The sequence below is a fragment of the Taudactylus pleione genome, unplaced genomic scaffold (genome assembly GCF_031769625.1).
Source record: "Taudactylus pleione unplaced genomic scaffold, aTauple2 ptg000460l, whole genome shotgun sequence".
NCBI lineage: Eukaryota > Metazoa > Chordata > Amphibia > Anura > Myobatrachidae > Taudactylus > Taudactylus pleione.
This window is the reverse complement of record NW_028284862.1, coordinates 823,813-850,680: the sequence shown is the minus strand read 5'-3', so window position 1 is coordinate 850,680 and position 26,868 is coordinate 823,813. Positions and strand designations below refer to the sequence as shown.

At 49.8% G+C, this 26,868-nt stretch overlaps 1 protein-coding gene across 1 annotated transcript in view; it reads right to left on the bottom strand.

Annotated features, from left to right (window-relative positions):
* DGAT1 (diacylglycerol O-acyltransferase 1) overlaps nucleotides 1-26,868 on the bottom strand; it is a 117,609-nt gene that overhangs the window by 27,249 nt on the left and 63,492 nt on the right. The window contains exons 11-15 of the mRNA XM_088448593.1: nucleotides 21,895-21,936; nucleotides 17,471-17,515; nucleotides 17,247-17,359; nucleotides 17,029-17,094; nucleotides 2,928-3,015 (exon numbers count right to left, since the gene is read on the bottom strand). Of these exons, the coding sequence (XP_088304719.1) occupies nucleotides 2,928-3,015; nucleotides 17,029-17,094; nucleotides 17,247-17,359; nucleotides 17,471-17,515; nucleotides 21,895-21,936 (354 nt within the window). The remainder of the gene's footprint in view (nucleotides 1-2,927; nucleotides 3,016-17,028; nucleotides 17,095-17,246; nucleotides 17,360-17,470; nucleotides 17,516-21,894; nucleotides 21,937-26,868) is intronic.

The window sequence follows — 26,868 nt, the reverse complement described above, 5'->3', positions numbered from 1 at the left end:
ATCACCCCCCTTACATTTACCATCTGCTATATATACACCAATACTTTCCCTAGTGTCTAGTTATACCCAGGGGAACATCATCACCCCCCTTACATTTACCATCTGCTATATATACACCAATACTTTCCCTAGTGTCTAGTTATACCCAGGGGAACATCATCCCCCCCCTTACATTTACTATCTGCTATATATACACCAATACTTTCCCTAGTGTCTAGTTATACCCAGGGGAACATCATCCCCCCCCTTACATTTACTATCTGCTATATATACACCAATACTTTCCCTAGTGTCTAGTTATACCCAGGGGAACATCATCACCCCCCTTACATTTACTATCTGCTATATATACACCAATACTTTCCCTAGTGTCTAGTTATACCCAGGGGAACATCATCCCCCCCCTTACATTTACTATCTGCTATATATACACCAATACTTTCCCTAGTGTCTAGTTATACCCAGGGGAGCATCATCACCCCCCTTACATTTACTATCTGCTATATATACACCAATACTTTCCCTAGTGTCTAGTTATACCCAGGGGAACATCATCACCCCCCTTACATTTACTATCTGCTATATATACACCAATACTTTCCCTAGTGTCTAGTTATACCCAGGGGAACATCATCCCCCCCCTTACATTTACTATCTGCTATATATACACCAATACTTTCCCTAGTGTCTAGTTATACCCAGGGGAACATCCCCCCCCTTACATTTACCATCTGCTATATATACACCAATACTTTCCCTAGTGTCTAGTTATACCCAGGGGAACATCATCACCCCCCTTACATTTACTATCTGCTATATATACACCAATACTTTCCCTAGTGTCTAGTTATACCCAGGGGAACATCATCACCCCCCTTACATTTACTATCTGCTATATATACACCAATACTTTCCCTAGTGTCTAGTTATACCCAGGGGAACATCACCACCCCCTTACATTTACTATCTGCTATATATACACCAATACTTTCCCTAGTGTCTAGTTATACCCAGGGGAGCATCATCACCCCCCTTACATTTACTATCTGCTATATATACACCAATACTTTCCCTAGTGTCTAGTTATACCCAGGGGAACATCATCCCCCCCCTTACATTTACTATCTGCTATATATACACCAATACTTTCCCTAGTGTCTAGTTATACCCAGGGGAACATCATCCCCCCCCTTACATTTACTATCTGCTATATATACACCAATACTTTCCCTAGTGTCTAGTTATACCCAGGGGAACATCACCCCCCCCCCCCCTTACATTTACTATCTGCTATATATACACCAATACTTTCCCTAGTGTCTAGTTATACCCAGGGGAGCATCATCACCCCCCTTACATTTACTATCTGCTATATATACACCAATACTTTCCCTAGTGTCTAGTTATACCCAGGGGAGCATCATCACCCCCCTTACATTTACTATCTGCTATATATACACCAATACTTTCCCTAGTGTCTAGTTATACCCAGGGGAGCATCACCCCCCCCTTACATTTACTATCTGCTATATATACACCAATACTTTCCCTAGTGTCTAGTTATACCCAGGGGAGCATCATCACCCCCTTACATTTACTATCTGCTATATATACACCAATACTTTCCCTAGTGTCTAGTTATACCCAGGGGAGCATCACCCCCCCCTTACATTTACTATCTGCTATATATACACCAATACTTTCCCTAGTGTCTAGTTATACCCAGGGGAACATCACCCCCCTTACATTTACTATCTGCTATATGTACACCAATACTTTCCCTAGTGTCTAGTTATACCCAGGGGAGCATCATCACCCCCCTTACATTTACTATCTGCTATATATACACCAATACTTTCCCTAGTGTCTAGTTATACCCAGGGGAACATCATCCCCCCCCTTACATTTACTATCTGCTATATATACACCAATACTTTCCCTAGTGTCTAGTTATACCCAGGGGAACATCATCCCCCCCCTTACATTTACTATCTGCTATATATACACCAATACTTTCCCTAGTGTCTAGTTATACCCAGGGGAACATCATCCCCCCCCTTACATTTACTATCTGCTATATATACACCAATACTTTCCCTAGTGTCTAGTTATACCCAGGGGAACATCATCCCCCCCCTTACATTTACTATCTGCTATATATACACCAATACTTTCCCTAGTGTCTAGTTATACCCAGGGGAACATCATCACCCCCCTTACATTTACTATCTGCTATATATACACCAATACTTTCCCTAGTGTCTAGTTATACCCAGGGGAACATCATCACCCCCCTTACATTTACTATCTGCTATATATACACCAATACTTTCCCTAGTGTCTAGTTATACCCAGGGGAACATCATCCCCCCCCTTACATTTACTATCTGCTATATATACACCAATACTTTCCCTAGTGTCTAGTTATACCCAGGGGAGCATCACCCCCCTTACATTTACTATCTGCTATATATACACCAATACTTTCCCTAGTATCTAGTTATACCCAGGGAAGCATCATCACCCCCTTACTATTACTTTCTACTAATTTTGGCCAAGTAACTAACATTATAAGCTGGTACCTATCACCTATCCATCCATCTTTTATCCATCCTGCGCCGGATACCAATAGTTACACTTAGGTCTTATAATGAACAAGCCGATTATTATCAGATATTAGTAAAGGGCTCATTTCTGGGGCCACAAGCACAACCCCCAATCCAGCGGCTCGGTATACGCGGCTAACAGCGGAGACTTCCCTATAATTATCTCACGTTTCTGGTATAAGCCGCCAACCAGATCACTTCTCTCATAAATCTTCTAGAACATGATAGACGCGGAGGGTGGCCTCCGTCACAGGAGTGTTCTCTGGAACAGACTCACATTCTCTGCAATACTTTCCATCACCTGATGTGCGTGACGCTCACCTCATGGAAGAAGGCGGAGCCGAGGAACACCGCAGTGTGCGCTGCCCATTTGGACATTCCACGCCTCATCATCGGTTTGTAGAAGTGTCTAAAACATAGAAAACAAAGTCACTGAGATCACGCGCAATAAGCCAATAAAATACTTGTACTGCTCCTCCATATCCTGATTCCTACCCATCTGTCCTCTCACTGTACTGCTCCTCCATATCCTGATTCCTACCCATATGTCTTATCGCTGTACTGCTCCTCCATATCCTGATTTCTACCCATCTGTCCTCTCACTGTACTGCTCCTCCATATCCTGATTCCTACCCATATGTCCTATCGCTGTACTGCTCCTCCATATCCTGATTCCTACCCATCTGTCCTATCGCTGTACTGCTCCTCCATATCCTGATTCCGACCCATCTGTCCTATCGCTGTACTGCTCCTCCATATCCTGATTCCTACCCATATGTCCTATCGCTGTACTACTCCTCCATATCCAAATTCCTACCCATCTGTCCTATCGCTGTACTGCTCCTCCATATCCTGATACCTACCCATCTGTCCTATCGCTGTACTGCTTCTCCATATCCTGATACCTACCCATCTGTCCTCTCACTGTACTGCTCCTCCATATCCTGATTCCTAACCATCTGTCCTCTCACTGTACTGCTCCTCCATATCCTGATTCCTACCCATCTGTCCTATCGCTGTGCTGTTCCTCTATATCCTGATGATTCCTACCCATCTGTCCCATCTCTGTACTGCTCCTCCATATCCTGATTCCTACCCATCTGTCCTATCACTGTACTGCTCCTCCATATCCCGATTCCTACCCATCTGTCCAATCGCTATACTCCTCCTCCATATCCTAATTCCTACCCATCTGTCCTATCGCTGTACTGCTCCTCCATATCCTGATTCCTACCCATCTGTCCTATTGCTGTACTGCTCCTCCATATCCTGATTCATACCCATATATTGTATCGTTGTACTGTTCCTCCATATTCTGATTCCTACCCATCTGTCATATCGCTGTACTGTTCCTCCATATTTTGATTCCTACCCATCTGTCCTATCGCTGTACTGCTCCTCCATATCCTGATTCATACCCATCTGTCCTATCGCTGTACTGCTCCTCCATATCCTCATTCATACCCATATATTGCATCGCTGTACTGTTCCTCCATATTCTGATTCCTACCCATCTGTCATATCGCTGTACTATTCCTCCATATTCTGATTCCTACCCATCTGTCCAATCGCTGTACTGCTCCTCCATATCCTGATTCATACCCATCTGTCCTATCGCTGTACTGCTCCTCCATATCCTGATTCCAACCCATATATTCTATCGCTGTACTGTTCCCTCCATATCCTGATTCCTACCCATATGTCCTATCGCTCTACTGCTCTTCCATATCCTAATTCCTACCCATCTGTCCTATCGCAGTACTGCTCCTCCATATCCTGATTCCTACCCATATAATGTATCGCTGTACTGCTCCTCTATATCCTGATTCCTACCTATCTGTCCTATCCCTGTACTGCTGCTCCATATCCTGATTCCTACCCATATATTCTATCACTGTACTGCTCCTCCATATCCCGATTCCTACCCATCTGTCCAATCGCTATACTCCTCCTCCATATCCTAATTCCTACCCATCTGTCCTATCGCTGTACTGCTCCTCCATATCCTGATTCCTACCCATCTGTCCTATTGCTGTACTGCTCCTCCATATCCTGATTCATACCCATATATTGTATCGTTGTACTGTTCCTCCATATTCTGATTCCTACCCATCTGTCATATCGCTGTACTGTTCCTCCATATTTTGATTCCTACCCATCTGTCCTATCGCTGTACTGCTCCTCCATATCCTGATTCATACCCATCTGTCCTATCGCTGTACTGCTCCTCCATATCCTCATTCATACCCATATATTGCATCGCTGTACTGTTCCTCCATATTCTGATTCCTACCCATCTGTCATATCGCTGTACTATTCCTCCATATTCTGATTCCTACCCATCTGTCCAATCGCTGTACTGCTCCTCCATATCCTGATTCATACCCATCTGTCCTATCGCTGTACTGCTCCTCCATATCCTGATTCCAACCCATATATTCTATCGCTGTACTGTTCCCTCCATATCCTGATTCCTACCCATATGTCCTATCGCTCTACTGCTCTTCCATATCCTAATTCCTACCCATCTGTCCTATCGCAGTACTGCTCCTCCATATCCTGATTCCTACCCATATAATGTATCGCTGTACTGCTCCTCTATATCCTGATTCCTACCTATCTGTCCTATCCCTGTACTGCTGCTCCATATCCTGATTCCTACCCATATATTCTATCGCTGTACTGCTCCTCTATATCCCGATTCCTACCTATCTGTCCTATCCCTGTACTGCTGCTCCATATCCTGATTCCTACCCATATATTCTATCGCTGTACTGCTCCTCTATATCCTAATTCCTACCCATCTGTCCTATCGCTGTACTGCTCCTCCATATCCTGATTCCTACCCATATATTCTATCCCTGTACTGCTCCTCCATATCCTGATTCCTACCCATCTGTCATATCGCTGTACTGTTCCTCCATATTTTGATTCCTACCCATCTGTCCTATCGCTGTACTGCTCCTCCATATCCTGATTCATACCCATCTGTCCTATCGCTGTACTGCTCCTCCATATCCTCATTCATACCCATATATTGCATCGCTGTACTGTTCCTCCATATTCTGATTCCTACCCATCTGTCATATCGCTGTACTATTCCTCCATATCCTGATTCCTACCCATCTGTCCTATCCCTGTACTGCTGCTCCATATCCTAATTCCTACCTATAAGTCCTATCGCTATACTGCTCCTCCATATCCTGATTCCTACCCATCTGTCCTATCGCTGTACTGCTCCTCCATATCCTGATTCCTACCCATCTGTCCTATCGCTGTACTGCTGCTCCATATCCTGATTCCTACCCATATATTCTATCGCTGTACTGCTCCTCCATATCCTGGTTCCTTCCCATCTGTCCTATCACTGTACTGCTCCTCCATATCCCGATTCCTACCCATCAGTCCTATCGCTGTACTGCTCCTCCATATCCTGATTGCTTCCCATCTGTCCTATCGCTGCACTGCTCCTCTATATCCTGATGATTTCTACTGACCCCCGGGGGTGCGGCTTGAGATACCCCATGGAGGTGGTAAGCTGGGAGGAAGAGATATATATATTTTATTAGGATATACTTTAGCAGTTATTTTGAGGCATAATGGATATTATTTAATATGTCAGCGGTGACCTACATACAGTCAGGTGCATAAATATTGGGACATTGACAGAATTTTCATATTTTGGCCTCTATTCAGCACCGCAATGGCTTTGAAATGAAACAAACAAGATGTGATTTACCTGCAGACTTTCAGATTTAATTTGAAGGTAATTACATCCAAATCAGGTGAACGGTGTAGGAATTACAACTGTTTCTATATGTGCCTCCCACTTTTTAAGGGGCTAAAAGTAATGGGACTATCAACTCAAAAGCCATTTCATGGACAGGTGTGGGCTATTCCCTCGTTATTTCATTATCAATTAAGCAGGTAAAAGGTCTGGAGTTGATTCTAGGTGTGACATTTGCATTTGGAATCAGTTGCTGTCGACTCTCAATAGGAGATCCAAAGAGCTGTCACTATCAGTGAAGCAAGCCATCATTAGGCTGAGAAATCAAAACAAACCCATCAGAGAGATAGCAAAAACATTAGGTGTGGCCAAATCAACTGTTTGGTGCATTCTTTCTTTTTAAGAATGTTCCAGAGAGCTCAGCAACACCAAAAGACCCGGAAGACCACGGAAAACAACTGTGGTAGATGACAGAAGAATTATTTCCCTGGTGAAGAATAACCCCTTCACAACAGTTGGCCAAATCCAGAACACTCTCCAGGAGGTAGGTGTATATGTGTCAAAGTCAACAATCAAGAGAAGACTTTACAAGAGTGTATATAGAGGGTTCACCGCAAGATGTAAACCATTGGTGAGCCTCAAAAACAGGAAGACCAGATTAGAGTTTGCCAAACAACATCTAAAAAAGCCATTACAGTTCTGGAACAACATCCTATGGACAGATGAGACAAAGATCAACTTGTACCAGAGTGATGGGAAGAGAAGAGTATGGAGAAGGAATGGAACTGCTCATGATCCAAAACATACCACCTCATCAGTGAAGCATGGTGGTGGTAGTGTCATGGCGTGGGCATGTATGGCTGCCAATGGAACTGGTTCCCTAGTATTTATTGATGATGCGACTGCTGACAAAAGCAGCAGAATGAATTCTGAAGTGTTTCGGGCAATATTATATGCTCATATTCAGTCAAATGCTTCAGAACTCATTGGACGTCGCTTCACAGTGCAGATGGATAATGACCCGAAGCATACTGCAAAAGCAACCAAAGACTTTTTTTAAGGCTAAAAAGTGGAATGTTATGCAATGGCCAAGTCCATCCCCTGACCTGAATCCGATTGAGCATGCATTTCACTTGATGAAGACAAAACTGAAGAGAAAATGCCCCAAGAACAAGCAGGAACTGAAGACATTTGCAGTAGAGGCCTGGCAGAACATCACCAGGGATGAAACTCAGCGTCTGGTGATGTCTATGCGTTCCAGACTTCAGGCTGTAATTGCCTGCAAAGGATTTGCAACAAAGTATTAAAAAGTGAAAGTTAGATTTAGGATTGTTTAGTTTGTCCCATTACTTTTGGCCCCTTAAAAAGTGGGAGGCACATATAGAAACCATTGTAATTCCTACACCGTTCCCCTGATTTGGATGTAATTACCCTCAAATTAAATCTGAAAGTCTGCAGGTAAAGCACATCTTGTTTGTTTCATTTCAAAGCCATTGTGGTGGTGAATAGAGGCCAAAATATGAAAATTCTGTCAATGTCCCAATATTTATGCACCTGACTATTAGTTACAGAGTCGTGTATCTCCATATAAATGCTCTGGGAGACATTACTATTACATGACACTCGGGACTACATTTCCCGGCAAGCACCGCGAACTTAGCTGCAGTGTGACGCCATTGATGATGGACGCACTGGATGGCGTGTCATTACATAGAGGGTTGGAGAAGACGACTTGTCTAGGTCATGCTCAGTACTACACTCCCCAGCAGGCCTTACAAGCGCAGTGGTGGGGAGTTCCTAGCGGCGATAGACACGCGGGATGAGTTGTCATCGTGACCAGAAGTTCTAGACGTGTCTAACGCTGGTCATAACGTGGGACATAGGTCCCTAGGGATGTAGTCCGGAAGCCGACGGTCTAAATACCGACTGCCGGCTTCCAGACACCATAATCCCAACTAGGGACGAATGACAGGCGTCATTTGACCGACGTCGGGCGCCGCAGCGGACAGCCGCGCGGGGGGGGGGGGGGATGGGGAGTTTTAAGGGTTAGGTTTAGGGCTCCCAGGGGGGGACTTAGGGTAAGGCACCCCCACAGGAGGTTAGGCTAGGGGGGAGGGGGAGGGTTGGGGTTATGAACCCCCGGGGGAGGTTAGGGTTAGGCACCCCCCTGGGGTACTTCGGTTTAGGCAACGGGGAAGGGGGGATTAGGGTTAGGCACTTGGGGGGGAAGGTTAGGCACCCTAAAGGAGGGTTAGGGGGTTAGGTTAGTAAATACTTACCTTTAGGACGATCGGGAATTCCTCCTCTGTTGGGATTTGGCGGTAATACATATAACACCAGGTCCCTATGTCCACATATATGATTTAGCTGGGTCTCCTATTTTGACCTTCCTCCCATGATGCTTAGGGCTCATCTTAACACTGGACCCGCCTTTTTGGCCAATTAGGGTAATTATTCCATATTGATATAGGTATATAAGAAGGGTTTTGGGTGGCATCCTAATATCCTCCTGAAGAAGTTCTGCCATAGCTTTGGCTGACGAAACGCGTTGAGGGATAAGTGGTGATACTGATTCAGACTCTACCAACAGATAAACTGACCTCCTTGATTTTTGATGTAGGTCTTAGATGCTTTTTATTTTTATTAAATGTACTTGTTATAATACTTATTGGTATTATATCCATTTGTCCAAACCATATGTTCCATACGAGTGACAGTGCAGACGGCAGGACGATATCGTGAAAGTCCGCTGGTATGAGCATTAGCACTTTATGTTTGGTTTAAAAAGGACTATTGGCATAGTGAATCTTTGCACAGGCACGGTGCGCTTGGAATTTACGGTTTGCAGTTTTCTCTCTGCACAGGCACGGTGCGCTTGGAATTTACGGTTTGCAGTTTTCTCTCTGCACAGGCACGGTGCGCTTGGAATTTACGGTTTGCAGTTTTCTCTTTGCACAGGCACAGTGCGCTTGGAATTTACGGTTTACAGTTTTCTCTTTGCACAGGCACGGTGCGCTTGGAATTTACGGTTTGCAGTTTTCTCTTTGCACAGGCAAGGTGCGCTTGGAATTTACGGTTTGCAGTTTTCTCTCTGCACAGGCACGGTGCGCTTGGAATTTATGGTTTGCAGTTTTCTCTCTGCACAGGCACGGTGCGCTTGGAATTTACGGTTTGCAGTTTTCTCTTTGCACAGGCAAGGTGCGCTTGGAATTTACGGTTTGCAGTTTTCTCTCTGCACAGGCACGGTGCGCTTGGAATTTATGGTTTGCAGTTTTCTCTCTGCACAGGCACGGTGCGCTTGGAATTTACGGTTTGCAGTTTTCTCTCTGCACAGGCACGGTGCGCTTGGAATTTACGGTTTGCAGTTTTCTCTCTGCACAGGCACGGTGCGCTTAGAATTTACGGTTTGCAGTTTTCTCTTTGCACAGGCACGGTGCGCTTAGAATTTACGGTTTGCAGTTTTCTCTTTGCACAGGCACGGTGCGCTTGGAATTTACGGTTTGCAGTTTTCTCTTTGCACAGGCACGGTGCGCTTGGAATTTACGGTTTGCAGTTTTCTCTTTGCACAGGCACGGTGCGCTTAGAATTTACGGTTTGCAGTTTTCTCTTTGCACAGGCACGGTGCGCTTGGAATTTACGGTTTGCAGTTTTCTCTTTGCACAGGCACGGTGCGCTTGGAATTTACGGTTTGCAGTTTTCTCTCTGCACAGGCACGGTGCGCTTGGAATTTACGGTTTGCAGTTTTCTCTCTGCACAGGCACGGTGCGCTTGGAATTTACGGTTTGCAGTTTTCTCTTTGCACAGGCACGGTGCGCTTGGAATTTACGGTTTGCAGTTTTCTCTCTGCACAGGCACGGTGCGCTTGGAATTTACGGTTTGCAGTTTTCTCTCTGCACAGGCACGGTGCGCTTGGAATTTACGGTTTGCAGTTTTCTCTCTGCACAGGCACGGTGCGCTTGGAATTTACGGTTTGCAGTTTTCTCTTTGCACAGGCACGGTGCACTTGGAATTTACGGTTTGCAGTTTTCTCTTTGCACAGGCACGGTGCGCTTAGAATTTACGGTTTGCAGTTTTCTCTCTGCACAGGCACGGTGCGCTTGGAATTTACGGTTTGCAGTTTTCTCTTTGCACAGGCACGGTGCGCTTGGAATTTACGGTTTGCAGTTTTCTCTTTGCACAGGCACGGTGCGCTTGAATAGATTGCTGCTATTTTTTACATCTTTTATACTTTTTTCATTTGTTGCACATAAGCCCTTTTGTTGTAGAAAGAGTGAGACGAGTGCACTTTATATATAATTTTACACACCAGAGTGAGCTGCTGGATTAAGAAATGTATCACGTGTGGGGGGTGGTATTTACATGCGTATAACTTTTTTTTATGAATACACGTTCATTATCTTTTTTATTTTTTCTGGCAGCTGCTATATGGGAGTTTTACTGGTAAAGAAAAAAGTTTAAAACTACAATACAGTGGTAGATCGGATTTTACACTAGAGGGCGCCAAAGTCTCACAACCCTTGAAAATATATATATATATATATACCTAGTAAGTCTGACTGACGTGATGGAGAGTGAAAGCTCTCATCCATCCACAGAACAGCCTCCTGTGCCGGGCAGGACTCTCTGTCTGGCGTAGGTCACGTTATGGGCCTCCTGGAGTCCCACTTGGCTGGTTCCCTTACAAGCCACTATTGCTCTACATCAGGGGTCTTCAACCTTTGGCCCTCCAGCTGCTGTGGAACTACACATCTCAGCATGCCCTGCCACCATTTTGATATAACAGCATGCTAAAACTGTTGCAGGGCACCCTGGGATTTGTAGTTCCACAGCATCTGGAGGGCCAAAGGTTGAAGACCCCTGCCCTACGTTCTCCTGTTAGCGTATTCTCATGAACAGCGGATCGTTAGCCTTTGTATCGGGGGTCTGTGAGACCTCCTGCAATACGGTGCATATTGTTTTACGATGGATTTCTTGTGGGAAGAGCAACAAGTAAGGTGACTGTATCTGTACGCCACTCGCAGACCATGGATTGATGGAAGTGGTCAGCGATGGTTTGGTAACCGCCATGAGCATCAACAACGGTTCATATCTTCTACTTATTCTAAATATCTTTTTATTGAAGCTTCACATCACATTACACACATCCAACATAGAGGATTTTCTACTTTACAAGCCCCTTACGAACACCCCCCCCCACACACACACCCCCTCCCACACCCCCCCCCACACACACTCCCCACACACACATCCTCACAAAACACACACCCCCTCCCAAACACCCTCCACAAACACACACTCCCCCACACACACACACCCTCCCTGCCGCCCCCACACACCCCTTCACACACACCCCCACCCTCCACAACCCCCTCCACACACACACCACCCCACACACACACCCTCCACACCCCCCCACACACACACTCACAAACACACACCCCCTCCCAAACACCCTCCACACACACACCCCTCCCCCCACCGCCCCCACATCCCCTCCCCACACCCCACCCCCACACACATACCTCCCACACCCTCCACAAACACACCCCCTCCCACAAACACACCCCCTCCACACACACACCCCCTCCCATACACACACCCCCCTCCATCCCCCCCCCACACACACACCATCCACACCCCCACACACACACACACACACCCTCCCCACCCCCCCACACACACCCCCTCCCGCACCCACCTCACACACCCTCCCCATACACACACCCACACACACTCCCACACACTCCCACCACACACCCCCTACCACACACACACCTCCCACAACCCCACCAACACACACCCTCCACACACACACACACACCTCCCACACACACACCCTCCACAAACACACCCTCCCTACACACACCCCCCCTCCCCACACCCCCCCCTCCCCACACCCCCCCCCTCCCCACACACACACCCCCTCCTACCCCCACACACACACCCACTCCCACACACACACCTCCCACCCCCTCCACACACACCCCCTCCACACACACACTCCCTCACACACACACTGCCCCACCGCCCCCACACCCCCCTCCCACACAGCCCTTCACACACCCCCCCCACACACACACCCCACACTCCCTCCACACACACACCCCCCCACACACACCTCCCACATCCCTCCCACATGCACACCCTCCACAAACACAACCCCTCCCCCTCCACACACACCCTTCACATACACACCCCCTCCCCCTCCACACACCCCCTCCCATACACACACCCCCTCCCCACCCACACACCCCACCCACACACACACCCCCTCCCGCACCCACCTCACACACACACCCCCACACACACCTCCCCCTCCACACACACCCTCCCCCCCCACACACACCCTCCACACACATACCCCCACCCCCTCCCCCTCCACACACCCCCTCCCACATACACACCCCCTCCCATACACACACACCCTCCCCACATACACACCCCCTCCCATACACACACACCCTCCCCACATACACACCCCCTCCCGACCCACCTCACGCACATACACAATCCTCCACCCACCCACACACACCCTCCACACCCCCCCACACACACACCCTCCACACCCCCCCCCACACACACACCCTCCACACACACACACTCCACACACACACACTCCACACACACACACACACCCTCCACACACACACCACCCACACACGCCCCTCACACACACACACACGCACCTCACACACACACACACGCACCTCACACACACACACACGCACCTCACACACACACACACACACACCCCCTCCCCACACACACACACCCCCTTCACATACACCCCCCCACACACCCACTCCCACCCCCTCCACACACCTCCCACACACACCCCCTCCACACACACACCCTCCACACACACACCCTCCACACACACACTCCCCCACACACACAGTGCCCCACACCCTCCCACCGCCCCCACACACCCCCCTCCCACACAGCCCTTCACACACACACCCCCACCCGCACACCCTCCTACACACCCCCCACACACACACACACAAACACACCCTCCACAAACACAACCCCTCCACACACACCCTTCACATACACACCCCCTCCCACATACACCCCCCCTCCACACACACACACCCGCACCCACCTCACACACACACACACACACACACACCCTACACACACACACACCCTCCCCACCCCCCCACACACACCTCCCTCCCACACACCCCCCACACACACCCCCCCTCCCCACACACACACCCTCCCCACACACCTCCCACCCCCTCCACACACACACCTCCCACACACCCACTCCCACACACCTCCCACACACAGCCCCTCCACACACACCCTCCCACACACACCCTCCCACACACACCCCTCCCACATAGCCCTTCACACACACACCCCCACCCGCACACCCTCCACACACACCCCCTCCACACACACACACCTCCTCCACAAACACCCTTCACATACACACCCCCTCCCACATACACCCCCCCTCCCATACACAAACCCCCTCCCCACACACCCCCTTCACACCCCCCCACACACACACCCCCTCCCCACACACCCCCTTCACACCCCCCCGCACCCACACCCTCCACACACTCTCCCCCCACGCACACCCTCCCCCCCCTCCCCTCCACACACACCTCCCACACACCCTCCCCCCACGCACACCCTCCCCCCCACACACACTACCCCCCCCAGCCCCTTCCACACACACACCCCCTCCACACACACACCTCCCACCCCCCACACACATACCCCCTCCACACACACCCTTCACATACACACCCCCTCCACACACACACCCCCTCCCATACACACACACCCTCCACACCCCCCCCCGCACCCACCTCACGCACACACACAATCCTCCACATACACACAATCCTCCACATACACACACCCTCCCCACACACACACCCTCCCCACACACACACACACACACACCCTCCCCACACACACACACCCTCCCCCCCACACACACACCCCTTAACCTCCCACACACACACCCCTTAACCTCCCACAACCCCTCCCACAACCCCCCCCACACACACCTCCCCCTCCACACACACCCTCCCCCCCCACACACACCCTCCACACACATACCCCCACCCCCTCCCCCTCCACACACCCCCTCCCACATACACACCCCCTCCCATACACACACACCCTCCCCACATACACACCCCCTCCCATACACACACACCCTCCCCACATACACACCCCCTCCCGACCCACCTCACGCACATACACAATCCTCCACCCACCCACACACACCCTCCACACCCCCCCCACACACACACCCTCCACACCCCCCCCCACACACACACCCTCCACACACACACACTCCACACACACACACACCCTCCACACACACACCACCCACACACGCCCCTCACACACACACACACGCACCTCACACACACACACACGCACCTCACACACACACACACGCACCTCACCACACACACACACACACCCCCTCCCCACACACACACACCCCCTTCACATACACCCCCCACACACCCACTCCCACCCCCTCCACACACCTCCCACACACACCCCTCACACACACACACACGCACCTCACACACACACACACGCACCTCACACACACACACACACGCACCTCACACACACACACACACACCCCCTCCCCACACACACACACCCCCTTCACATACACCCCCCACACACCCACTCCCACCCCCTCCACACACCTCCCACACACACCCCCTCCACACACACACCCCCTCCACACACACACACACACACACCCCCTCCACACACCCCCTCCACACACAGTGCCCCACACCCTCCCACCGCCCCCACACACCCCCCTCCCACACAGCCCTTCACACACACACCCCCACCCGCACACCCTCCTACACACCCCCCACACACACACACACAAACACACCCTCCACAAACACAACCCCTCCACACACACCCTTCACATACACACCCCCTCCCACATACACCCCCCCTCCACACACACACACCCGCACCCACCTCACACACACACACACACACCCTACACACACACACACACACACACACACACCCTCCCCACCCCCCCACACACACCTCCCTCCCACACACACCTCCCACACACCCCCCACACACACCCCCTCCCCACACACACACCCCCTCCCCACACACACACCCTCCCCACACACCTCCCACCCCCTCCACACACACACCTCCCACACACCCACTCCCACACACCTCCCACACACACCCTCCCACACACACCCCTCCCACATAGCCCTTCACACACACACCCCCACCCGCACACCCTCCACACACACCCCCTCCACACACACACACCTCCTCCACAAACACCCTTCACATACACACCCCCTCCCACATACACCCCCCCTCCCATACACAAACCCCCTCCCCACACACCCCCTTCACACCCCCCCACACACACACCCCCGCACCCACACCCTCCACACACTCTCCCCCCACGCACACCCTCCCCCCCCTCCCCTCCACACACACACACCTCCCACACACCCTCCCCCCACGCACACCCTCCCCCCCACACCTCCCACACACACTACCCCCCCCCAGCCCCTTCCACACACACACCCCCTCCACACACACACCTCCCACCCCCCACACACATACCCCCTCCACACACACCCTTCACATACACACCCCCTCCACACACACACACCCCCTCCCATACACACACACCCTCCACACCCCCCCCCCCCGCACCCACCTCACGCACACACACAATCCTCCACATACACACAATCCTCCACATACACACACCCTCCCCACACACACACCCTCCCCACACACACACACACACACCCTCCCCACACACACACACACCCTCCCCCCCACACACACACCCCTTAACCTCCCACACACACCCCTTAACCTCCCACAACCCCTCCCACAACCCCCCCCACACACACCCCCCCACACACACCCCGCCACCCCCACACACCTTCCACACACCCCCACCCTCCCCACACACACACACCCTCCCCACCCCCACACACCCCCTAGACACCCACACACCTCCCACACACACCCTCCACACACACACCTCCTCCCACCCCCCCACACACACCCTCCACACCCCCTCCCCCACACACACCCCCTCCCCCACACACACACCCCTCCCCCACACACACACCCCCTCCCCCACACACACACACACCCTCCCCCACACACACACACACCCTCCCCCCCACACACACACACACCCCCCTGTTGCCTCCCGCAGTATGACGCACGTCTCGCCGGCCCCCTGACATCACCCCCTCTCCTGGTTACTCTGCTACAAATCATTGTGGTCTCCTCACTGGCTGCTTCAGACACCAGGGGAGCGGTCTCATTAGTACCAGCGAGAGCAGCACACCGTGCGCTGAGTGCCGGGCGTGGAAGCTGTATGTTGTCCATGTAATACAGTATTTATTTTCTCCAATACTTATTGTGCTGTAGTATTCAGGAAACACTCGCCGTGCTATTATAGGGCCGCTCATCGCGTGGGCTCAACCACGTTTCCCTACGCAAGGCAGACGAGGGGGCAGTTCTGGCCGCTCTACAACAAATGTAATGTCTATTGTATCTATGTAGTCTCTGTATCTATTCTTAGGGCACTTCAGGTCAAATGAATGCAGATATAAACTTCACAATTGGCGCTGCGCGGCTCCCTCCCCTCAGACACCCACGTCTCTGACACGCTCAGGTTACCTGATGCACCATTTGTGTACGGGGATGTTCCAGTTCTGCCAGAAGTAGGTCACAGTCTCAGCGTTCCTGAGGAATTAAGAGACCAAATAAACTACAGACCGGACGATACTGCAGACATTACCCAGCCCACCAAGTAACCGCCCTGGGCCATCCGAGCCGCTATCTTAGCCCAGCTGTGGCGAGAATAGTCCTGAACATCCGCCCAGCCCGTCACTCACCACCAGTCCCTGTAGAACTCTCGGTCCCCAAATCGCATCAACTCAGCCACAAAGTTCATGGACGAGTGAAAGAACCAGTAGAAGAAGATCAACCAAATTAAGTGGTTGGGGACCTGTAAGAGAGACCAGTTAATGAAGCCCTGCCAGTCCCAGCGGAAACCACCCGACTGTACATACGGTACAGACGCGGGGATAGGACGGGCAGAGAACCCAGCTGTACGTACCGCCAACTTCAGGAGACGCTCAATGATCCTGGAGTAATCCATGTCCTGGGGACAGAGGAACAGATGAGAGAGCGTTACAGAGTGATCAGCGGGGGCCTCATTCTGAGCAGGACGCAAAGCTGCGTCAGCAAGATCCACGCCTTACGCTAATGTAAGTATCCATACGGCTTCATGAGTATCGTATTCTGGGCCTGATTCAGAGCCGCTCACAAAAAGCGAGCATTCGCTCATTCGCAGGGCAGCAGCTTTGTTCAGGACCACCCACAGCTTTAGCGAGCGGCCAGGTGATGGTCGCGACCATCGGCCTTGCGACGAGACCCTTGTGGTAGGGTCTTGTCTGCCACATGCCCCAGTGAGCTTCCGGCTCTAATAGAGCCGGAAGCTCACTAATGACATCACTCGTGTCGTCAGTAGGGCCGCCCACAAACGGCAGGCATTCCTTCGGGAACGCTTCCGTTTGTCCAGCCCCACCCCGCCTACAAAACGGGGCGAGCTGTCAATCAACATCGACAGCCGCCCCGTTTATAGCGAGCACCGGAGCGAGAGAATTTCTCTCTCGCTCCGGGGCATGCGTGCGCAAAGCCCCACCATCGACCCGCTTGTGAGCGCATAGCGCTTGCAAGCGGGTGTAAATCAGGCCCTCTGTCCGCAACTGCCATTATTAGTATCATCACTTGCACCAGTCCCACGCTGGGTGTAAAAGATTCGCCCCTTCGCCATACACACTCCTCAGACTAGCGCGGATGTCTGGCCCAGAACAATCCCACCAGACGTCTATTTTCTGTGCATTCTTAGGGTGGCCGCCCAGAAACGCCCACTTCATGGATGGAAAGACCAGGTCACGCCTGAAGCAAACCTTCCGGCCTTGCTTACCTCATAAATGGGCCTGGCGTGTCTGCGCCTTGGCGTACGCGCAGTCTGCCGTTATCAGGAGAAGCAGCCGGGTCACAATCAGGCCCACATGTTTATTTGATACAATTACTGTAGTTTTATTTTTCCACTTTTCATTTTAATCCAGAATTCATGATAAAAACAAAAATGAACAAATTTATGGGAATAGTGCCCTGCTAGTACGTCAGTACTCCGTCTCACCACATGGAGAGAGTATCGGGGTATAACACCTCCTGCTAGTACGTCAGTACTCCGTCTCATCACATGGAGAGAGTATCGGGGTATAACACCTCCTGCTAGTACGTCAGTACTCCATCTCATCACATAGAGAGAGTATCGGGGTATAACACCTCCTGCTAGTACGTCAGTACTCCGTCTCATCACATGGAGAGAGTATCGGGATATAACACTTCCTGCTAGTACGTCAGTACTCCGTCTCATCACATAGAGAGAGTATCGGGGTATAACACCTCCTGCTAGTACGTCAGTACTCCGTCTCATCACATGGAGAGAGTATCGGGGTATAACACCTCCTGCTAGTAAGTCGGTACTCCGTCTCACCACATGGAGAGAGTATCGGGATATAACACTTCCTGCTAGTACGTCAGTACTCCGTCTCATCACATAGAGAGAGTATCAGGGTATAACACCTCCTGCTAGTCAGTCAGTACTCCGTCTCACCACGTGGAGAGAGTAACGGGGTATAACACCTCCTGCTAGTAAGTCAGTACTCAGTCTCATCACATGGAGAGAGTATCGGGTTATAACACCTCCAGCTAGTCAGTCAGTACTCCGTCTCACCACATGGAGAGAGTATCGGGGTATAACACCTCCTGCTAGTAAGTCAGTACTCCGTTTCATCACATGGAGAGAGTATCGGGATATAACACCTCCTGCTAGTATGTCAGTACTCCGTCTCACCACATGGAGAGAGTATCGGGGTATAACACCTCCTGCTAGTCAGTCAGTACTCCGTCTCATCACATTGAGAGAGTATCGGGATATAACACCTCCTGCTAGTACGTCAGTACTCCGTCTCATCACATAGAGAGAGTATCGGGTATAACACCTCCTGCTAGTATGTCAGTACTCCGTCTCATCACATAGAGAGAGTATCGGGGTATAACACCTCCTGCTAGTATGTCAGTACTCCGTCTCATCACATGGAGAGAGTATCGGGATATAACACCTCCTGCTAGTAAGTCAGTACTCCGTCTCATCACATGGAGAGAGTATCGGGATATAACACCTCCTGCTAGTAAGTCAGTACTCCGTCTCATCACATGGAGAGAGTATCGGGGTATAACACCTCCTGCTAGTATGTCAGTACTCCGTCTCACCACATGGTGAGAGTATCGGGGTATAACACCTCCTGCTAGTATGTCAGTACTCCGTCTCACCAATCTAATGACGTGGAGAGAATACTGTGACATAACATTAGCTAGAAACCAGCCACAATGATAGTAAGTCCAGGGCCACCCGTCCCTGCAGGACCTAGTGATGGGTCGGGGCGGACTTGCTGCAAAACCTTCTTAATCGCTTAAATAGAGACAGTTGCAGCTCATGGAGCGAGGTCAAGGGCACCTTGTGGTGCAGCAGATTGTGCCAGGAGGTCCCCAGTCCCGCTAAAAGGAAGTGACCCCTCCCCCTCTGCCACTAGGAGACTGAGCTATAATACAAACATAAATCCTGCAGCCTAAACAGCAAAAATAAAACGTTCCGTACTCCACAGGCACAAAGAGAATCTGAAGTCAAAAATGGTGGAGGGGGTAGCGGGAGGAATCAGCAGAAAACCTTACCCCAGCCCCCACACCCCGAGTTATAGCAGGATAGAGAAATGCTTACCCCAGCCCCCACACCACATGCTATAGGATAGAGAAATGCTTACCCCAGCCCCCACACCCCGAGTTATAGCAGGATAGAGAAATGCTTACCCCCAGCCCCCACACCCCAAGTTATAGCAGGATAGAGAAATGCTTACCCCAGCCCCCACACCCCGAGTTATAGCAGGATAGAGAAATGCTTACCCCATCCCCCACACCCCGAGTTATAGCAGGATAGAGAAATGCTTACCCCAGCCCCCACACCCCGTGTTATAGCAGGATAGAGAAATGCTTACCCCAGCCCCCACACCCCGTGTTATAGCAGGATAGAGAAATGCTTACCCCAGCCCCCACACCCCGAGTTATAGCAGGATAGAGAAATGCTTACCCCAGCCCCCACACCCCGAGTTACAGCAGGATAGAGAAATGCTTACCCCAGCCCCCACACCCCGAGTTACAGCAGGATAGAGAAATGCTTACCCCAGCCCCCACACCCCAAGTTATAGCAGGATAGAGAAATGCTTACCCCAGCCCCCACACCCCAAGTTATAGCAGGATAGAGAAATGCTTACCCCAGCCCCCACACCCCAAGTTATAGCAGGATAGAGAAATGCTTACCCCAGCCCCCACACCCCGAGTTATAGCAGGATAGAGAAATGCTTACCCCAGCCCCCACACCCCGTGTTATAGCAGGATAGAGAAATGCTTACCCCAGCCCCCACACCCCGTGTTATAGCAGGCTGGAGAAATGCTTACCCCAGCCCCCACACCCCGTGTTATAGCAGGATAGAGAAATGCTTACCCCAGCCCCCACACCCCGTCTTATAGCAGGATAGAGAAATGCTTACCCCAGCCCCCACACCCCAAGTTATAGCAGGATAGAGAAATGCTTACCCCAGCCCCCACACCCCGAGTTATAGCAGGATAGAGAAATGCTTACCCCAGCCCCCACACCCCGAGTTATAGCAGGATAGAGAAATGCTTACCCCCAGCCCCCACACCCCGAGTTACAGCAGGATAGAGAAATGCTTACCCCAGCCCCCACACCCCGTGTTACAGCAGGATAGAGAAATGCTTACCCCAGCCCCCACACCCCGCGTTATAGCAGGATAGAGAAATGCTTACCCCAGCCCCCATACCCCGTGTTATAGCAGGATAGAGAAATATTTATTTTTAAATAATAGTTTTATATAAAAATAAGACGATCACACTTTTTCCCCCTAAATACAGATATGTGAAATATACCACGGCGCACACAGCGGCTGACAGCAGCGGATGTGGGGATCTGACATTTGCAGCACACATGGAGGGAGCGGTAATATGGGGGAGGTAGGTGGGAACCTGTTATACAACTTTAAAGGTGCCCATTCACTAGACGATTTATGCGAGCGATTGAACGATAATTACATCGTTCATAAATAGTTTGCAGATCGTTTGTAAAAAGGTCTTACACGACCAGTGATGCGGGTGTCCGCATGGTCGTTAAGACAAATATCATCGTGCAAACATGCTGGACAATCTGACGAGAACGTCAGGTTCAGATTTTCAGATGATTGATGAGCCTGCACTGAACAACTGCAAGTTCAGTGCAGGCTCATCACAGACTAACAAACGACTGTACGATTACAATGTCGTTTTCATGTCTACTAGTGGATGGGCACCTTTAGACTAATTCAGACATTGCTCCATATTTACTACATACACACTTACCCGAAACGGTTTCATCGAGTTCTGTATTGTTGGGACCATCCACTGGAAAACAAGAGCAATACATTACATAAATACTTAACCCAACTACCAGTATGGTCTCCTCCCTCCTCCAATACTATAACCCAACTACCAGTATGGTCTCCTCCCTCCTCCAATACTATAACCCAACTACCAGTATGGTCTCCTCCCTCCTCCCATACTATATACCCAATTACCAGTAATGTCTCCTTCCTCCTCCCTCCTATAACCCAACTACCAGCAATGTCTCCTCCCTCCTCCATTACTATAGATCCAATTACCAGTAATATCTCCTCCCTCTTCCATTACTTTAACCCAACTACCAGTAATGTCTCCTCCCTCCTCCACTACTACTATAACCCAACTACAAGTAATGTCGCCTCTCTACTATAACCAAACTACCAATAATGTCTCCTCCCACTTCCCCTACTATAACCAAACTACCAGTAATGTCTCCTCCCTCCTCCATTACTATAACCCAACTACCAGTAATGTCTCCTAGCTCCTCCATTACTATAACCCAATTACCAGTAATATCTCCTCCATCCTCCACTACTATAACCCAACTACCAGTAATGTCTCCTCCATCCTCCCCTACTATAACCAAACTACCAGTAATGTCTCCTCCCTCCTTCACTACTATAACCCAACTACCAGTAATGTCTCCTCCCTACTATAACCCAATTACCAGTAATGTCTCCTCCTCCCCCTACTATAAATAAATTGCCAGTAATGTCTCCTCCCTACTATAACCCAACTACCAGTAATGTCTAGTCCCTCCTCCCCTACTATAACCCAACTACCAGAAATGTCTCCTCCCTCCTCCCCTACTATAACACATCTACCAGTAATGTCTCCTCCCTCCTCCCCTACTATAACCCAATTACCAGTAATGTCTCCTCCATCCTCCACTACTATAACCCAACTGCCAGTAATGTCTCCTTCCTCCTCCACTACTATAACCCAACTACCAGTATTATCTCCTCCTCCTCCACTACTATAACCCAACTGCCAGTAATGTCTCCTCCATCCTCCCCTACTATAACCCAACTGCCAGTAATGTCTCCTCCCTCCTCCCCTACTATAACCCAACTACCAGTAATGTCTCCTCCCTCCTGCCCTACTATAACCCAACTACCAGTAATGTCTCCTCCATCCTCCACTACTATAACCCAATTGCCAGTAATGTCTCCTTCCTCCTCCACTACTATAACCCAACTACCAGTAATGTCTCCTCCCTCCTCCACTACTATAACCCAACTACCAGTATTATCTCCTCCTCCTCCACTACTATAACCCAACTGCCAGTAATGTCTCCTCCATCCTCCCCTACTATAACCCAACTACCAGTAATGTCTCCTCCCTCCTCCACTACTATAACCCGACTACCAGTAATATCTCCTCCTCCTCCACTACTATAACCCAACTACCAGTAATGTCTCCTCCCTCCGCCCCTACTATAAAATAATTACCAGTAATGTCTCTTCCCTCCTCCACTACTATAACCCAACTGCCAGTAATGTCTCCTCCCTCCTCCACTACTATAACCCAACTACCAGTAATATCTCCTCCTCCTCCACTACTATAACCCAACTACCAGTAATGTCTCCTCCCTCCTCCCCTACTATAACCTAATTACCAGTAATGTCTCCTCCATTACTATATACCCAATTACCAGTAATATCTCCTCCCTCCTCCCCTACTATAACCCAACTGCCAGTAATGTCTCCTCCCTCCTCCCCTACTATAACCCAACTACCAGTAATATCTCCTCCTCCTCCCATACTATAACCCAACTACCAGTAATATCTCCTCCACCTCCACTACTATAACCCAACTACCAGTAATGTCTCCTCCCCTACTATAACCCAACTGCGAGTAATGTCTCCTCCCTCCTCTCCTACTATAACCTAATTACCAGTAATGTCTCCTCCCTCCTCCATTACTATAACCCAACTACCAGTAATGTCTCCTCCCTCCGCCCCTACTATAAAATAATTACCAGTAATGTCTCTTCCCTCCTCCACTACTATAACCCAACTGCCAGTAATGTCTCCTCCCTCCTCCACTACTATAACCCAACTACCAGTAATATCTCCTCCTCCTCCCATACTATAACCCAACTACCAGTAATATCTCCTCCACCTCCACTACTATAACCCAACTACCAGTAATGTCTCCTCCCCTACTATAACCCAACTGCGAGTAATGTCTCCTCCCTCCTCTCCTACTATAACCTAATTACCAGTAATGTCTCCTCCCTCCTCCATTACTATAACCCAACTACCAGTAATGTCTCCTCCCTCCGCCCCTACTATAAAATAATTACCAGTAATGTCTCTTCCCTCCTCCACTACTATAACCCAACTGCCAGTAATGTCTCCTCCCTCCTCCACTACTATAACCCAACTACCAGTAATATCTCCTCCTCCTCCACTACTATAACCCAACTACCAGTAATGTCTCCTCCCTCCTCCCCTACTATAACCTAATTACCAGTAATGTCTCCTCCATTACTATATACCCAATTACCAGTAATATCTCCTCCCTCCTCCCCTACTATAACCCAACTGCCAGTAATGTCTCCTCCCTCCTCCACTACTACTATAACCCAACTACCAGTAATGTCTCCTCCCTCCTCCCCTACTATAACCCAACTACCAGTAATATCTCCTCCACCTCCACTACTATAACCCAACTACCAGTAATGTCTCCTCCCCTACTATAACCCAACTGCGAGTAATGTCTCCTCCCTCCTCTCCTACTATAACCTAATTACCAGTAATGTCTCCTCCCTCCTCCATTACTATAACCCAACTACCAGTAATGTCTCCTCCCTCCTCCACTACTATAACCCAACTACCAGTAATTTCTCCTCCCTCCTCCACTACTATAACCCAACTACCAGTAATATCTCCTCCTCCACTACTATAACCCAACTACCAGTAATGTCTCCTCCTCCTCCACTACTACTATAACCCAACTACCAGTAATGTCTCCTCCCTCCTCCCCTACTATAACCCAACTACCAGTAATGTCTCCTCCCTCCTAACCTACTATAACCCAACTACCAGTAATGTCTCCTCCCTCCTCCCCTACTATAACCCAACTACCAGTAATGTCTCCTCCCTCCTCCCCTACTATAACCCAACTACCAGAAATGTCTCCTCCCTCCTCCCCTACTATAACCCAACTACCAGTAATGTCTCCTCCCTCCTCCCCTACTATAACCCAACTACCAGTAATATCGCCTCCACCTCCACTACTATAACCCAACTACCAGTAATGTCTCCTCCCTCCTCCCCTACTTTAACCTAATTACCAGTAATGTCTCCTCCCTCCTCCATTACTATAACCCAACTACCAGTAATGTCTCCTCCCTCCTCCACTACTATAACCCAACTACCAGTAATGTCTCCTCCCTCCTCCACTACTATAACCCAACTACCAGTAATATCTCCTCCTCCTCCACTACTATAACCCAACTACAAGTAATGTCTCCTCCTCCTCCACTACTACTATAACCCAACTACAAGTAATGTCTCCTCCCTCCTCCCCTACTATAACCCAACTACCAGTAATGTCTCCTCCCTCCTAACCTACTATAACCCAACTACCAGTAATGTCTCCTCCCTCATCCCCTACTATAACCCAACTACCAGTAATGTCTCCTCCCTCCTCCCCTACTATAACCCAACTACCAGTAATGTCTCCTCCCTCCTCCCCTACTATAACCCAACTACCAGTAATGTCTCCTCCCTCCTCCCCTACTATATACCCAATTACCAGTAATGTTTCCTCCCTACTATAACCCAACTACCAGTAATGTCTCCTCCTCCTCCACTACTATAACCCAACTACCAGTAATGTCTCCTCCTCCTCCACTACTACTATAACCCAACTACCAGTAATGTCTCCTCCCTCCTATAACCCAACTACCAGTAATGTCTCCTCCCTCCTCCCCTACTATAACCTAATTACCAGTAATGTCTCCTCCTCCTCCACTACTATAACCCAACTACCAGTAATGTCTCCTCCCTCCTCCACTACTATAACCCAACTACCAGTAATGTCTCCTCCCTCCTCCCCTACTATAACCTAATTACCAGTAATGTCTCCTCCATTACTATATACCCAATTACCAGTAATATCTCCTCCCTCCTCCCCTACTATAACCCAACTGCCAGTAATGTCTCCTCCCTCCTCCCCTACTATAACCCAACTACCAGTAATATCTCCTCCTCCTCCCATACTATAACCCAACTACCAGTAATGTCTACTCCCCTACTATAACCCAACTGCCAGTAATGTCTCCTCCCTCCTCCACTACTACTATAACCCAACTACCAGTAATGTCTCCTCCCTCCTCCCCTACTATAACCCAACTACCAGTAATATCTCCTCCACCTCCACTACTATAACCCAACTACCAGTAATGTCTCCTCCCCTACTATAACCCAACTGCGAGTAATGTCTCCTCCCTCCTCTCCTACTATAACCTAATTACCAGTAATGTCTCCTCCCTCCTCCATTACTATAACCCAACTACCAGTAATGTCTCCTCCCTCCTCCACTACTATAACCCAACTACCAGTAATGTCTCCTCCCTCCTCCACTACTATAACCCAACTACCAGTAATATCTCCTCCTCCACTACTATAACCCAACTACCAGTAATGTCTCCTCCTCCTCTACTACTACTATAACCCAACTACCAGTAATGTCTCCTCCCTCCTCCCCTACTATAACCCAACTACCAGTAATGTCTCCTCCCTCCTAACCTACTATAACCCAACTACCAGTAATGTCTCCTCCCTCCTCCCCTACTATAACCCAACTACCAGTAATGTCTCCTCCCTCCTCCCCTACTATAACCCAACTACCAGAAATGTCTCCTCCCTCCTCCCCTACTATAACCCAACTACCACCAGTAATGTCTCCTCCCTCCTCCCCTAC